The following is a 15,272-nucleotide window of genomic DNA, read 5'->3' as shown; positions in this document are numbered from 1 at the left end:
ATGAAACTGTGTTCCTCACTTGTACACCTCACCCAATATTTAAGTGCTTGATAAAGTGGGCAGGCCAAGCTTTCCTAGCTTCTTGTGTGTAAGTGCTGCTGTCTGTTACATGTAACCTATTGTCAATTTCGACTTTTTCTACAGCTTATTCTGTTCTTTTGCACGTTTCTCTGTAGGTTTAGAGCAAGATACAGTGGTACCTCGCATAACGAATTTAATCCGTTCCATGTTCGTCATGTGAAACGGACGTCATACAAAACGAGTGTCCCCCATGTAACCAGTGTGATGCACTGTGTTTATTGTGAAATTTCCCTAGTGTGCATGACATCAAATGTTCCCCAAAATATAATTTTTCTTTGTAAAATGATAAATTACCGTCCCTGAACATGTCTATGTAAAAAATAATTACCAAATTCCACTTACTTTGGCTGTGAGGGCGTGGACAAGGTGCGCTTTGACGTCATCAGGGCCTGGTCGCCCGTGTGTGAAGCTCCCAGACACGGTCGCGCAGGCCACTCAAGCACCGCGTGTTGCCACAAATATATTTTCAAATATTTTTTCTATGCATTTCCAATGCGGTTTTATTTGTTTCTTTTATCGTATATGATGCATATTTGTGACCTTTACAATATGTATACAGTAGAATGTTCATATTTTTCCATGAAACTGTGATACATGTGTCAGTAATGTGTCCACAATAAATGTTTATTGTCACAATATTACGTGGTAAAAATTCACTAATATTACAATATGTACAGTTTCATATACTATTTACACAGTAACACACTGTATTACACACTCAGTACTTTGGAGGTGCATAATAGTCAACGAAGTAGTCCATGGTACACAGCGCGACTTTGCTCTTCTTGCACCAGCTACAGATAGATTTTTGTTTCCCGTTTCATCGTTCTGTGTGCTTGCAAATAACGCACTCGCATGCACCCTTGGCTTTAGTACTTGTAGGTGGTATGTAGCCAAGCTTGTAAAGCATAAAGTAGTATTGAAACGATTATAGGAAAAGCTCAATTTGTAAGGTAGTCTTGAAAAAATCTCTTTGTAAGGTCCCACACAGGAAGAGATTCAGCTAGCCTCAAAGAGTGTCCATCAGTCAGGAAGAGATTCAGCTAGCCTCAAAGAGTGTCCATCAGTCAGGAAAAGATTCAGGTATTCTTGAAAATATCAATGAATATCACCACCATGGAAGCCGCTAACACTGTTAATCTATGCTACTTGTATCAGATGCATCATCACTGAACGCAGAAAATGATTCATCTATGTATCATCTACAGTATATACATTTCAGATGGCAAGGGTGGGGCTCAGAGCTACACCTGGATACGCTCGCTGTATCATCCTCATAGGTGCTGTATCACTGGCATCCGACCGTTGTGTTAAGCCCTTATTACGCCTAGCTTCACCAATGTTATGACCCTTATGTTCTTCAAACAATAGGGTCTGAATTGCACTGACTGAGCAGAGTCTTTCAACACCGTGTGGGACAGGTGTTTGAGAGCCAGAGGCGCGTGTGCCACAAATGGTTGCTCACGCACTACTAACCCAGCCAGCAGCCCTTGCCTTTCATATTCGTTATAGCAAAAGGTTCGTTCAGTGTTTGTTGGGTAGGCTGCTCCAGTATGACAATCTTTGTTTCAAATGTGTTCCATTTGTTTTGTATTTGTCACTTACGTCTCAATAATGGAGCAGCCTACCCGACAAACACTGAACGAACCTTTATGACATTTGTCCATTTTTCAAATTGTTTCAACAGTTCTTTTATTTTTCGTTTATTTTTTTTTTTTTTTTAAAGAAACATGGAGCAGCCGACCTGTAGACCGCGGAACGAACCTTTTTGACATTTGTACTGGTTTTCAAAATTCTTCCTTTTTCTTTATTATTTTCGTTTTTTGTATGTAAGAAACATGGAGCAGCCTACCTGCCGACCACCGAACGAACCTTTTGCTATAAGACAAATGAAAAATAAATATTGAACACATTTGAAGAAAGGAAAATGTCATAATGGTTTATTCAGTGTATGTAAGGTAGGCTTCTCCATTATTGAGACGCAAATGACAAATAAAAAACAAATGGAACACATTTGAAACAAAGATTGTTATAATGGAGCAGCCTACCTGCCGAACACCGAACGAACTTTTTTGACATTTGTTGTATATCAGACATTTCATTTCATTTTTCCTACAAAAACGTCAATGCTTTGCAACATCTCAGTAGTCACCCTTTTATATCCCAGCATCATTAGCATCTTTAAACAAGAACAACATAATTTATGTGCATCGTCGGAGGCATCTAAGAATGTGCAAGAAGCAGCGCGACCCCACCATGTGGTGTTGACGTTACACAAACCAGCGTTCGTCATACGGGACGATTTGACGCCGATCAGGCCGTTCGTTACCCAAAATATTCGTCTTTTGGGGCAATCGTTATGCGAGGTAGCACTGTACTTACCTTTACAGAGTGTAAGTCACTCAGAGCTTAGAGGGAGAAGGGGGTGTCTGTCTTACCAAAGTACGAGTGCAGGGCTAGGGAAGCTCTGCAGTTAGAGTTCAAAAATAAGGGTTTCAACTAACTTTTTATTTTGGTTTTAACATCAAAATTTGATGTTTTACACAGATTTGTTTTTAAACATATATATATTTCCAAGGTCCATTAATGTTTATCAATGTATTTTAACTTACCCAGCTGAAAAAACATCCATAGCTGGTGTGAGATGCCCTTTGTCTTTCACTTCCAACATCAGCTGGTTGGCATCCATCTGCAGAGTCTTGATAAACCTAATGGGAAAATAGTATGCACAAGACTCATTTACAGTATATGATGAATACTGCTACGTACAACATTCTACAATATGTAACACCTGAAATTCTGAATGTAATATAAATAATAAAACAAAATAAATATTTTTACAATACATAATCATATACAATGATAAGTCATAGTACCAAGATATTTTTTCCATCATCTAATCAGCTTCATTACACAGATTGTTTACATATATTCCTGCAATGCCTACCTCCAAGACCCTAAACATACTACCCTTCCTGAAATTATTATTGTTATTATTTATCGCAACTAAATATCACATACCAAACAAATTGGCAAATATAAATGCCGAAGGTCCTGCTTTTGGCATTTGTGGCGTCTGACTGCTGCCGAAGCAGAGATGAGGAATTATTTTATAGGGAGATAAAGCCTAAAAAGAGTTCTAGCATCATAACAATGAGGCTCCTAGCACCATATAAAAATAAATATTAATCTAACCTTTAGGTTTAATTTTACAATTGTCTGGACTCAACTACAGGGAGTCAAAGAGGGGGGGGAAAGGCAACTAGCTCTTTGATCCAAAAAGACCACAAGTCTTATTCCTAGAGGATGGAACACTGCCTTCTCTTCCTTGATAATGAGACATTTTATGTCACACTAAAATGCTTTCTGGATTGTCAGACCATGAAATCCCCACATCTACGAAAATGTAGTTTTCCAAAAAAGGAAACGAAGAGGCAGCATCACCTCTAATCAATCATGCCTTAGAAGCTCTCCAAGATGGCAGGATTTTATTGGGTAGTGGGCTTCCTCCCCAATTATGGTTAGTAAGTTTTTTACATACATACACATTGATGAAAAATCATGTTGAAAATCACAAGCCTTCATAATCATTCAAGCCTTCATAGGAAATACAGTACCATACTTAGAAAAGGTTTTAACATGAAGGATTGCCCTATAGACCTAAAACTTTTCTAATTAACTACATTAAGTTCCTGCACTTACCTTTCAGGTGCAACGTAGCATGTTCGTCTGCGGGAAGTGTCAAAGTAATATGTAAAATCTGCTGGATCATCCTCGGGAAGCAACGTAGGCTTGATGGTTGCAAAGTCAGCCAGTAGAAGCCAATTCCATGAAGACACCATAACATTTTCTAATTTGATGTCTCCATGACAAACCTGCTGATGAATACAGTCATCAGAAATTATAGGTGCCAATATCCATATAATGTCCTAATTTAAGCAAAGCACCTGTATTTATAATACTGTCTGAACAACTTTCAAGTGACAGTTATTGATAAAAATCATATAGAACTTTATTATAGACTTTGTAGCTTTAGCAATAGTGTACATTACTGTCTTTCATATGTTGGAGTGATGTCCCAAAGATTACAGTAAAGTTGACAAAGTGCTTATTGTTCTGTGCTAGTACTGTAATCCAATGCACCAAAGTTTAATCCTAGATGAGAAAGGCAATGTTAAATTTCTAATATGATTTGAGTTAGTTTTCAATGTTCAACACAATCATATCCCAATTGGTTTAATAACTAATTTTTGTTTACCCATTTTCTATCTCTCACTGTCTACAGTAGTGACTCCAGATTTAAGCATAGGTTCACTTAGATAATACTATATTCCAACACCTGTACGTACATTAAGTGTAAACGTTGCCTTGCTCAAAACAGTCCATAAGCAGGCTCATCCTCATACGTATAAATATATACATAGAAATATCCTGTAGTGTAAAAGGATAATGCCATTCCATTATGTTCTTTCACACTGCAATACTGTTCAAACTAGTTTATTTATCTTGTTACTATTCACACTATTTCATGTAATTTTTCTGTATTATTTTAACTATCATTTTTGAATTCCTCACAGTAAATTCTAACATGTACTGCTTCACTGAGGTGGTGTAGAAATACCTTACCTTACTTACACTTATAAGTAACCAAAATATTTGTTTTACTGTTTTTATTGTTGCCTCTGGAGGCGGCTAGTTTATTGTGCACCCCATACTCATCCTGTGAGCGGTAGCGCAAAAGCATTACAGAGGGCACAAAAGGTCTTTATCAGACCTCATCTTAGATTTTTACATAAACAATTTCATCTATCCTTCACACCTTATAGTTACATGTCAGCTAGTTACAGAGAATGTTCTATTTTACTGTGCTTCTGAATTTCCTGTCTCTTAGTGTTTGCCCATCATTCACTCGCTTGTAAACAATTTTCAACTGTGGTAAAGCTTGTTTATCCCAATTCTAAAAAAATAATGCATCCCAACCATCTGCCCTCTCCATGTACTACTGTCTCTATAGCACAGACAGCATATGAAAAGGCTATCATTAGGAAAAGACATTTTGATAAGGTAGCATACATTCCCTGAAAAAGGCGTTCCTGAAGGAAACACGACATTAGAATATACATACTGTAGATGAAAACAGAAATTTGAGAAAGGATATACTGTACTGTAGATAGCAACATTACACACAAAAAAAGGTAAATTTACCCCCTGTTGGTGAGATTGATTAAGTGCACACAGGATCTGAAATGCCAGCCATTTTTTTTCAATTGACGTTAGGAAGGGTCGTGTGGATATTCTGTCATACAGATTACTCTTCACATATTGTCTGAACATCAATCCAGCCTTTTCCGTCACCTATAACATAAAAAGAAAATATATTAAATAAAAATATAACAATTCAATATATTAATTTATTCTATATTATTCATGCTAACTGGACTCTAACTGTTGCATTCTGAATCCAATTTCATCAGGATCTTTTGTGCTTGCTACTGTTAAAAACATTTATACCTCTTGGAGACAAAACCAACTGTACAGTATATACTAATCAATGTAAAAATATCACCTTCCTTTCATAGATATGTGTGAATAAAAACAAAATGGTAAATGCATACCATCATTCTGCTAAAGGCACTGGTATTTAAAGCATTTAATGTTTCTCACATTAATAATCTATTTATTGTTTTATCTTACTCTTGTCTTATTTGAAATAAAATAAAATAGTATGAATATGTTTATGGAGCTTATATATTGTGGGAATTAGTATATCACAGTATTTATTATAACTATCCAAACTCGTTCAAATTTAACGCTCACTGACTTGCCTTTAGCTTCTCTAGGCTCTCTCTTCTTTCTCTTTTGTTTTATTTTCACCTCTTTCCCTTTACAATTAGGCCTTTTGTAATTTGTTATTCCTATTTACTCCTAAGGTACAATTCATACATTCTCATTTGTTCACTTCACATTCTTAACTTATATGCACACAGACTTTCTCTACCGCTTTTTCTGGATGGACCAAAATATCTTCATGACCTTTATTTTCAGATGTGTGGATTGGGTGTCTAATTTTCAGCCACATAATTGAGACTTACTGTCTGCTAATTCATTGATATGTCTGACTTACTCTTGAAACAATCCAAGACCATGTCTTGTGTTACCTGGTAATTTATTCTTCTACAGTACTTTATCTTTAATACATAAAAATTATATTGATGCCATGGAAACTGTATGGCACATATTATAGAATTTGATTATAAATTAAGCATAGAGTCTATCCATTTGCTTCTACAAAATGGTATGCGAGCTACTCCATCTTGAAATAAACTGAACATCTTGTTAAACTTTCTTCTCAATGTCCATCGAGGTAACCAATAGCTTTACTGTTGTCGTGGGCAGAAAGCCTGTTAAGCACATCGAGGTCCCTATAGGATGTTCTATGCCATCGTCATCGTCGTATTTCAGCGTCTCAGCACGCCCAGTCTCATGCTGTCTTCCACAACCAATGTACCAGGATTCTCAGTTTTAATGCTTGCCTGTTTTGGTTCATCGACAAGTTGGTCATGCTTAGTCAGATGAGGGAACATGCCTTGATCAGCAGAAGTTTGCCACTCTCAAAAGCTTTCTTTTCTACTTGAACTCTTGGGCCTGGGGTTTAGAAGAAGATCCATAAGTTCATCTTCCTCACCTTTGCCACCAGTGTATGATTTTAGGGTGTTGCTCCTCCCACTCATCTCTGACCCTGAATATCTGGTGCTCTGGGGCTGCAGTTCTCCTATTCCTCCCCCTCTAACTCCCAACTAACTAAATTCCCCATGCAGGTTCTCTTCTGCATGGGGCATGATGTCCTTTATATATTTTTCTTTCTCTGTATTTGCTACAGTTGACCATATGATTTTTTCCTATTGGAACAACCAAGTAGTCTAAGATCAATAAGGGCTTAAGCTCAAAAGCTCTTTTCCGAGTAGGGGACTTGGTTGCTTCAGTGTCATCATTTATTTGTTGATGTGTCCAATACTGCCAGCAGATAATTAACTTATACTGTAATTTGTTGTTATTATTAACAGAGTAATATTTCTGGTCTGCTTCCAAATGTTGCATGGCGATGATGTTAGTGTAGAGACATTTTTCTGATAGTCCTTCAATAAGGAACTGAGAATTCTCCAGTATCTCAGTTCCACCACGTATAGCCTGGCAGGAACAATTTAAAATGTTTACCACTGCACTGGAGATGTGAAGGTAGCATTCTAACTAGCCTCAGCAATTTTTCCAAAAGGAAGCACGATAATTCCTAAGGGAGTGACTGAGTGACCTGTTCATAAAGAAGCATTTTATCTAAATACAAAGACTTGTTTTATTATAACTATGTTTAGATTTTTATGCTCTATAATCCTATTAAAGAGAGAAAAATGTTTTTTTAATGTTTAAAAAAAGCCTGGCAGCAGACACCTACATTTATTAACTTCTCATTGTGTCTGTTAATAATTCATTAAATTAATAAATAAATCAGTATGGAAAATATACTTATGTGATATTGCAATTCACATTGGTTAGTCCAGTACCTTTAAATAGTGAAATTGGAGACAATTTGCAGCCGTAATAAGTTTTGTAGATACTTCTTCAACCATTTTCTTGTAAATGGGGAGCTGAAGGGATTGATCATGAATAACAAATACTTTTACAACCACCAAGCCTTCCCACGTCTGGCATTTGGCCACCTTCAAAAAGCGTGTACTCCCTAAGCTGTGGATTCAAATGAAAAACAATTAAAACTGAAAAAACAAAACAAAAGTGCAGTAAATATTTGCATTCAATGAAGTGCCACTTGTTTTCCCATATTATAAACATAGCAATTATAACACATGTATCATCCAAAATATATTTAATTATGGCACTTGTTTTGGTACCTGGTTGAATACAAAACATGCCATCACTGCAATAATTTACATCACCCAAATAACTGGCTATTGACACAAAATGGTTCTCAATAAATATCATGTATAGTGCAGAGAACAAGTCACAATAACTTGCCTGAAATAAATAATCCAACCCATACAAACATACATCATGGTTACGGGTGATTACCCTGTAACACTGATCATTTGCCTTGTTTAACTCTTGTGGTTCCTAATTTCCTTCAAGCAGTTACTTGTTTGGTTGTGTTTATTCCTTGCAAGGGATTTTCCACAGTTTCTGGTTAATCTCCGATTGCTAAACTCTCTACATCTCAAAATTAGCTAGATTCTGGCCTTGGCTTTCTGGTAGGCATGGGGTGGATCCAAGAGGCCTCGCGCAATTAGCGGCAGCATGCAGTACCAGCTCTTAGAGCTTGGGGAACTACTGAGGGGTAACTCCCAGGAAACAAAGCCAATTACACAAGACTACATTCATATACTTACCAACTGGAACATCATTTTTCGAGATCATAGGAAAAAACAAAAAGATACACTCCCAGGACAACCAATTGCATCATTGGGAAAAATAGTGTTACAGTACTGTATATATATTGGAAATATAATTATTATAAAAAAATTATTAGGATGTTAGCCTTAACAAAAGTTTAAACATCAATATATATATTATTACTTGCCTTGCTTCATATTGAATGTCTGGAAGATCCGAGAGATAAGTCTCCACTGGGAATACCTGCGAGGGGGCAATGCCCGCCAGCTGATTCCCCATGATGACTTTAGTCTGAAATATATAGTGTATTACTTAATTTATCTACTTTTTAAACTAAGAAATGGATTATTAGCACTAATACAAAATCAAATAGCTTTTCATATTACCTTTTTTTCCTGAAGCTTTGAGCTGCTAAATCATGAAAGCAAGCAAAATTCTGATATTCCTGATAAGTTATCAGTGTCGGGCAAATCTTTATTTAAGCTTCAAATTAACTTATCTTTCATTAAATTTAAAATAAAAGTTTCATGTTTATATCATGTAGGTATCTGTTTCACCTAACCAAATTATCTCATACAGAAAAATTTGAGGTTTAAATACCTGGTGTGAAAAAAGGTTAATAATTCTTTGGATCAAATATATAGAATGAACTGCATTACTGTACTGCTTTGGGTCCCGGTAGTACAGTCAGGTTTGTTCTCGACTCACAATTGAGAATTCCGTATTCGAACCCGGGTGGGACAGAAATGGTTGGACGCATTTCCTATCACCTAATGCCCCTGTTCACCTAGCAGTAAGTAGGTACCCCAGGAGTCGGTCAGCTTGTTGTGGGGTGGCATCCTGAGGAGGGGTCAGTAATTCAATCTTAGGGGGGGGGGGGGGGGAGCCCTCAATACTTTATAAGCTTAACGTGTATAAATACACTCTGGCTGCCTGTCCCCGGACACAATGAATTATGCTTTTATGAATTTACTTATGAATTAGAATTCCAGCTATGAACATTTATTTGTATGCAATAATATATAAATTATTTGTGTACATGCAATTTAACCAAGCTTCACATCTAATTTAACCAAGCTTCACATCGATCAGCAGTGCCTCCCAAATTCAAAGCTCTTTTTTGCAGATCCCTTTAAACAACCGACCAATTTTACTACCAAATTGCTACTCCTAAATAAAAGAATTTTGAATTTTGATCCAGTTTCTGGACCCACTGCTGTGAAATCTGGATCACGGCACACTGTTTAGTAATTTCCAACCAATTGTATTTTTGGTTTTCCCATTTTTTCTACTCTTGGATTTTTAATAATTATTAGAAATGCTGTGTGCTTTAACTTTTGGTATTTCAATGCGATTGTACTGTACTAGTACAGTACTATAAATTCCACAGAGTTTGTGACTTTTCCTTCTGAGGCACCTGAAAATCGATGAGTGCAAGCCACTATGCATTTTCTGCATGTGTGAAATGAATCTAAACTGTACTATCAAGCATTAGCACTAATATTTCTCTAGATCTGGCCTTACTGTACTTGCAAACTGAAACCCTTCCCTCAAGCAGGAGTAGAAAGGCTACATCAGATAAGGGTATAAGGAACTTCCTGACCAGTAATAAAACACAGTTAATAAGTTAATAAGAAAGCTTGATCAGAGGAGAGAAGTGGTTGAAAGAGGAACATGGCATTGGCATTAGTACTGTTTCTGGCATAAAATGTTAGGAATTTTTTTTACATAATCTGTCGGCAAGAGAGAGAGAGCAATGGTGGTAAACGTTCTGACATAAAAATCTTAAAGCCATCAAAATATATAATTATACATTATTTGTGTCTAAATATAGAGAATGCAGATTATCGTTTGCTTTAATAAAACTATGATATATTTAAGAGATAAATATGCAAAAAATGGCAAGGTTTCTGCAATCCGGATATTTAAAGAGTCCCGGTAGTACAGTCAGGTTCGTTTTCGACGCACAATCAAGAATTCTGGGTTTGAATCCAAGGTGGGACAGAAATGGTTGGGCACATTTCCTTTCACCTAATCCAGCACGTAGCAGCACCTAGCAGCATGTAGGTACTCGGGAGTCAGTAAGCTTGTTTTGGGGTTGCATCCTGGGCGGGACCAGTAATTCAAACTCTGGGGGAGGGGTGGGGAAGAGGACATCGATAAAAAGCCTGTGTATGAATACACTCTGGCTTCCTGTCCTCCGACATAGTGAATTATTGTTATTATATTATTTCATGAATACGGATCAGGCCTGGCACGAAAAGACCCAGATTTTGGGAGATACCACTGTACTGCATGTTATGGCCACAAAAAATACAAAATAAAATCTTTTGTATGAAGGGAATCCATTAATTGGTTAATACAAAGCAGAATTATTACTATAAGGACGCTATGAAGTTGCTACTGGCAAAATCAACACATACTAATGTATAAGGGGTAATTTAGTTTTTAAGTATCTTTAACACTTGATGTGATGACCACCTTATTTAACAAGAATCCAAGTCATACCCCACCTTCTCATGCAGGCTTTATTACAACACTTGTGGTCATGGAACTAAAAGGAAGTGCAATACTGTACCTTTACATTTCAATAATTTATTTTTATTTTGCCAAGGATTTCAGTAATTTCCAGTTGTACGTTTTTATTATTTTATATTTAAACAAAGCCCTTTCCTTTAGTGTGTTGATAATCCCACTCTTTAAGCTTCTGAGGAAAGTGCTGCACTTGGGTTGCCACCATCCAGCAGCAGTTTATACCTGGTTGGTTGATACCTGGTTGATGGGGTTCTGGGAGTTCTACTCCGCAAGCCCGGCCCGAGGCCAAGCTTGACTTGTGAGGTGGATAGTATGATAATCACAGGTATGCTAAGGGCCAAGGCAGTCTGAGAATCAAGGACCAACGTGTCCTCTTACAAATTACATCTGAATTTGGCCGTTTATCCATATGGCCAAAAATGGACATAATTTGAAACTAAAAATAGTTGAAAATAAAGTTTGGATTTTTTTTCCAAAACAACAAGTTAAGAGTCCTCTGGCAGGTTAGGAGGGCAAGAAGTTCTAAAGCTTTAAAACGTCATGAAAACCGTTAATTGAAAGTTTCTTCTCCTAGCCTAATCAAGTAAGCCGGAGGACTCAAACAGAAAACAGGACAATACATCACTTTCGTGAGCCAATTTTGTTTCAAATTATGTCCATTTTTACCATAGCGCACATACAAGCGAAAAGCGACTATTTTAAGAGGACGGGTTGCAAGGATAACCAATGGAACACAGCACATTTAGGAGTGGTGTCAGGACAAATCACAAGATTCAGTTAACCACACTATGCTACACTTTGAAGCATGGTAGGAACTAGATAGATAATATGGATAATAGGTGACGACCCAAACCTACAGTTTACCTCATTTCCAACTCACTTTTAACTATCCTAACCTAACTTCCATACTGTCTACAGAAGCATGCCTTAAGACAAACAGAGTGGTAGACGGTTGGAACAAGTTAGGTGAGAAGGTGGTGGAGGCCAAGACCGTCAGTAGTTTCAAAGCGTTATATGACAAAGAGTGCTGGGAAGACGGGACACCACGAGCGTAGCTCTCATCCTGTAACTACACTTAGGTAATTACAGCAACATCTCTTTTAATAGAACAGTAATTTGCTGCTCATGACCATAATCCCCCACTATAAAACTCTACCAGTAAGTAAGTAATTATCAAAAGAAGGCACCAAGCTGGGAAGACTGTGTAGACCAGTAAACTAGACGCCCCACACAGGTAAACTCACCCCCCCTGTGCCTGGATACACACAGTATACACGAAGAAACTCCCCTTACAAGGCTCCTATAAGCCTATAGGATACCAATAACAATACCTCCTTATATATATATAATATATAAAGCGAGGTTATACCCCGTATAAATATAGGAAGCAACTTACAAGATCAGTTTCAAAGAGTAAATATTGGACTGCGTTGTGTTGCCATCGTCAGCTGATCAGTGCTCACAGGGGTCGGTGGTTCGAGTCCCAGCCGCTTCAGTGAGGTTTCGAACCCTCGTGACGTCACTCACTACCTATTTACTTATTTATTTAAAAAAATAATAGTAATGGAAGGAAGTATCACTTAAGCTGGAAGAAGAATTATTTATATGTATACAAGAAAGTACATTGGGTTTATGAGAGTACATAGCATTGATGTTTTTACATTTTTGTAAAGCCTACAAGATACGCAATAGGCATAGCGTTTCGGGCAGGTCCTTAATCTAAAAGATAATTTTAAGTAGGTAATTTCTAACAAAATTTAAAAAATGTTAATAGGAACATTGTAAGAAAATTTGACAAAAATTAGTAGCTACATTAAAGTAAAATTTTAGGATTATCAACAGGTACATTGAATCATAATTTGAGGATTATTTCAAGGTATAATGCAGATAAAATATGCGTTCAATATAGCAACTACGATATAAGATGATAGCAATGATTACAATGGTAAAGTTATATGGCTTTGGTATATATATTGGGGGGGTTGGGTAGCGCTAGATACAGTGAGAGTTTAAAGCACTAGGTAGGAAACTAAGAAAATTAATTTGGGTACTTTTTGGTTTTATTTTTGAATAAGGCAAAAGTTGGACAGCTTTTCAATTCGTTAGAGTGAGTTCCATAGACTAGGTCTCTTTATTTGCATAGAGTGTTTACACAGATTAAGTATGACTGGGGATATCAACGAGATTTTTATTTCTGGTGTGGTGATTATGGGTTCTATTACATCTGTCCAAGAAGAGTTTCAGAACAGCGTTTGCATTTAAGAACAGGGTTTTGTAAATGTAAATGATACAAGAGAATGTGTGGAGTGAGTTTATGTTTACCATGTTTAGAGATTTAAACAGGGGAGCTGAGTGTTGTCTGAACACAGTTTGTTTTTGTTCTGATAGAAGATTTTTTGCTGGGGGATGATGGGCTTGAGGCAGTTTGCAGAGGTTGAGCTCCATGCACAGATACCATATGTAAGATAGGAATAGATTAGCCCGTAGTATAGTGAGAGGGAGAGCAGAGTTTGGAACACAATACAGTATCTGATTCTAGAGAGTATACCAACCGTTTTTGAGACTTTCTTTGTTATATGTTGTATGTGGGTGCTGAAGTTGAGTCTCTTATCTAAGTATAGGCCAAGGAACTTTCTATCATTTTTATTGCTGATGTTAACATTGTCTATCTGAAGCTGAATTGCATTTGTTGATTTGCTTCCAAATAAGATGTAGTAGGTCTTTTCTATGTTCAGTGTGAGTGTGTTGGTTGCCATTCATAAGTGGACTTTTTAAATTCCTTATTACAACATGATTTAATGTGTGTGGGTTGAGGTCTGAGTAGATGAGGGTAGTATCGTCAGCAAATAATATAGGTTTAAAAATGTTAGAGACAAAGTTAGCAGATCATTGATGAATATAAGAAATAGGAAAGGTCCTAGAGTGCTGCCCTGTGGAACCCCTACGGTTAATGGTAGTGTATGTACATTAATGACACTATGTAAAAGACACATCTAACACTTTATGTAGGGCATACGTAAATCTGTGTATCTATGTATTTACGTATGTAGGTTAGCTTAGCATTTTAAAAGCACCGAATCACCTTCTGTGGTTGAGTGTTCAATAAACCCTTGAACTATATGGTTAACACTTCTCTAACCCTGTCCATGGAGGACAGAAGAAAATGTATATATGCTGGTTAGCATTGCATTGTAAATGTGTGGCCACGTCTGTGGTAGAAAATAATAATAGAACAAAAAAAAATAAAAAAAAATGGTAGAGTGGGAAAGGTTATATCATTGATGGCTACATATTGGTGTCTGTCACTAAGATAGGATCGAATATAGTTCAGGGCAAGACCTCGGATTCTATAATGGTGGAGTTTAAGTAGGAGGTAGTTATGGTTAACAGTTATGGACTTAGTATGTTGAATTTTACCAAGTAAGAGTAGAGCTGTTTGTAAATTTTGTTTTTCAAATAGTTTTGATATAGCTGAGATATCATAAATATCTCAGTTATATCAGTCATAAAGTGTCATCGATCCACTTTTACAGAGTGTATGGGGTATTAATAAGGACACTATATGAAAAAGGGGTAACGATAGTATAGAGTTTGGGGACCACTGCTTTCGACAGATTAGACAGATATGACTCCTCCAGAATTCAATTTCTTTCTTTATTATGCGCCCCATACCCATCCCGTGGGCGGTGGTGTAAAGGATTACAGAGGCACATAATCGGTTCAGGAACTGAACCCTCTAGTTCGTTTATCTAAGCAAATAACAATCTTTTGACGCTAGTTACAAAATTATTAATGTTATATACACATGTACACATACTCATGCATACATGTACATATACATATATACATACACATACATATTTAATCACCCACTCAAATACACTCATCAATAATCTTTTGTGTCACAAATGATCAACAAGAGGCTCACAACAGTCACTATACAAGGCACTTTACATCTATAGTGAGTCACACAGTTACTAGTCTTGCTGCACACCCACCCAACTAAGGCACAAATTTTAACGCTAAATATCGGATTGACCCGGAAGCATCTCGAGCCCATTGATGATGTGACGATATGTATTGAATATTGCAACTAGCTCATCAAGATTGTAACCTGCTTAGTTAAAGGAATTATGGGGTTCAGTCCCTTAGCCCATTATGCGCATCTCCGTCAGTAACCTATCGCTGTGGGGGTAGAAATAGCCTGAGTTACTCTATCCCTTTGAGATGTATATTTTCTTGTACCAATAAACATA

The 15,272-nt window shown here is 36.9% G+C and overlaps 1 protein-coding gene across 2 annotated transcripts in view; it reads right to left on the bottom strand.

Moving 5' to 3' along the window:
- The window catches only part of Vps15 (vacuolar protein sorting 15), a 45,350-nt gene extending 32,827 nt beyond the window's left edge, over positions 1 to 12,523 (bottom strand). Inside the window, exons 1-7 of one of the 2 annotated variants that reach the window (XM_069316705.1) lie at positions 12,413 to 12,473; positions 9,082 to 9,321; positions 8,669 to 8,772; positions 7,641 to 7,821; positions 5,287 to 5,436; positions 3,784 to 3,956; positions 2,694 to 2,789 (exon numbers count right to left, since the gene is read on the bottom strand). In XM_069316705.1, coding sequence (XP_069172806.1) covers positions 2,694 to 2,789; positions 3,784 to 3,956; positions 5,287 to 5,436; positions 7,641 to 7,821; positions 8,669 to 8,760 — 692 coding nt within the window. In that variant the 5' untranslated portion in view covers positions 8,761 to 8,772; positions 9,082 to 9,321; positions 12,413 to 12,473. Of the gene's footprint in view, positions 1 to 2,693; positions 2,790 to 3,783; positions 3,957 to 5,286; positions 5,437 to 7,640; positions 7,822 to 8,668; positions 8,773 to 9,081; positions 9,322 to 12,412 lie in introns of both variants that reach the window. The other variant, XM_045744707.2, reaches the window with a different exon arrangement.
- Positions 12,524 to 15,272: the final 2,749 nt, after the last annotated feature.

The sequence above is a fragment of the Procambarus clarkii genome, chromosome 8, assembly GCF_040958095.1.
Source record: "Procambarus clarkii isolate CNS0578487 chromosome 8, FALCON_Pclarkii_2.0, whole genome shotgun sequence".
In the NCBI taxonomy this organism is placed as follows: Eukaryota; Metazoa; Arthropoda; class Malacostraca; order Decapoda; family Cambaridae; genus Procambarus; species Procambarus clarkii.
This window is presented reverse-complemented; position numbering and strand designations above follow the sequence as displayed.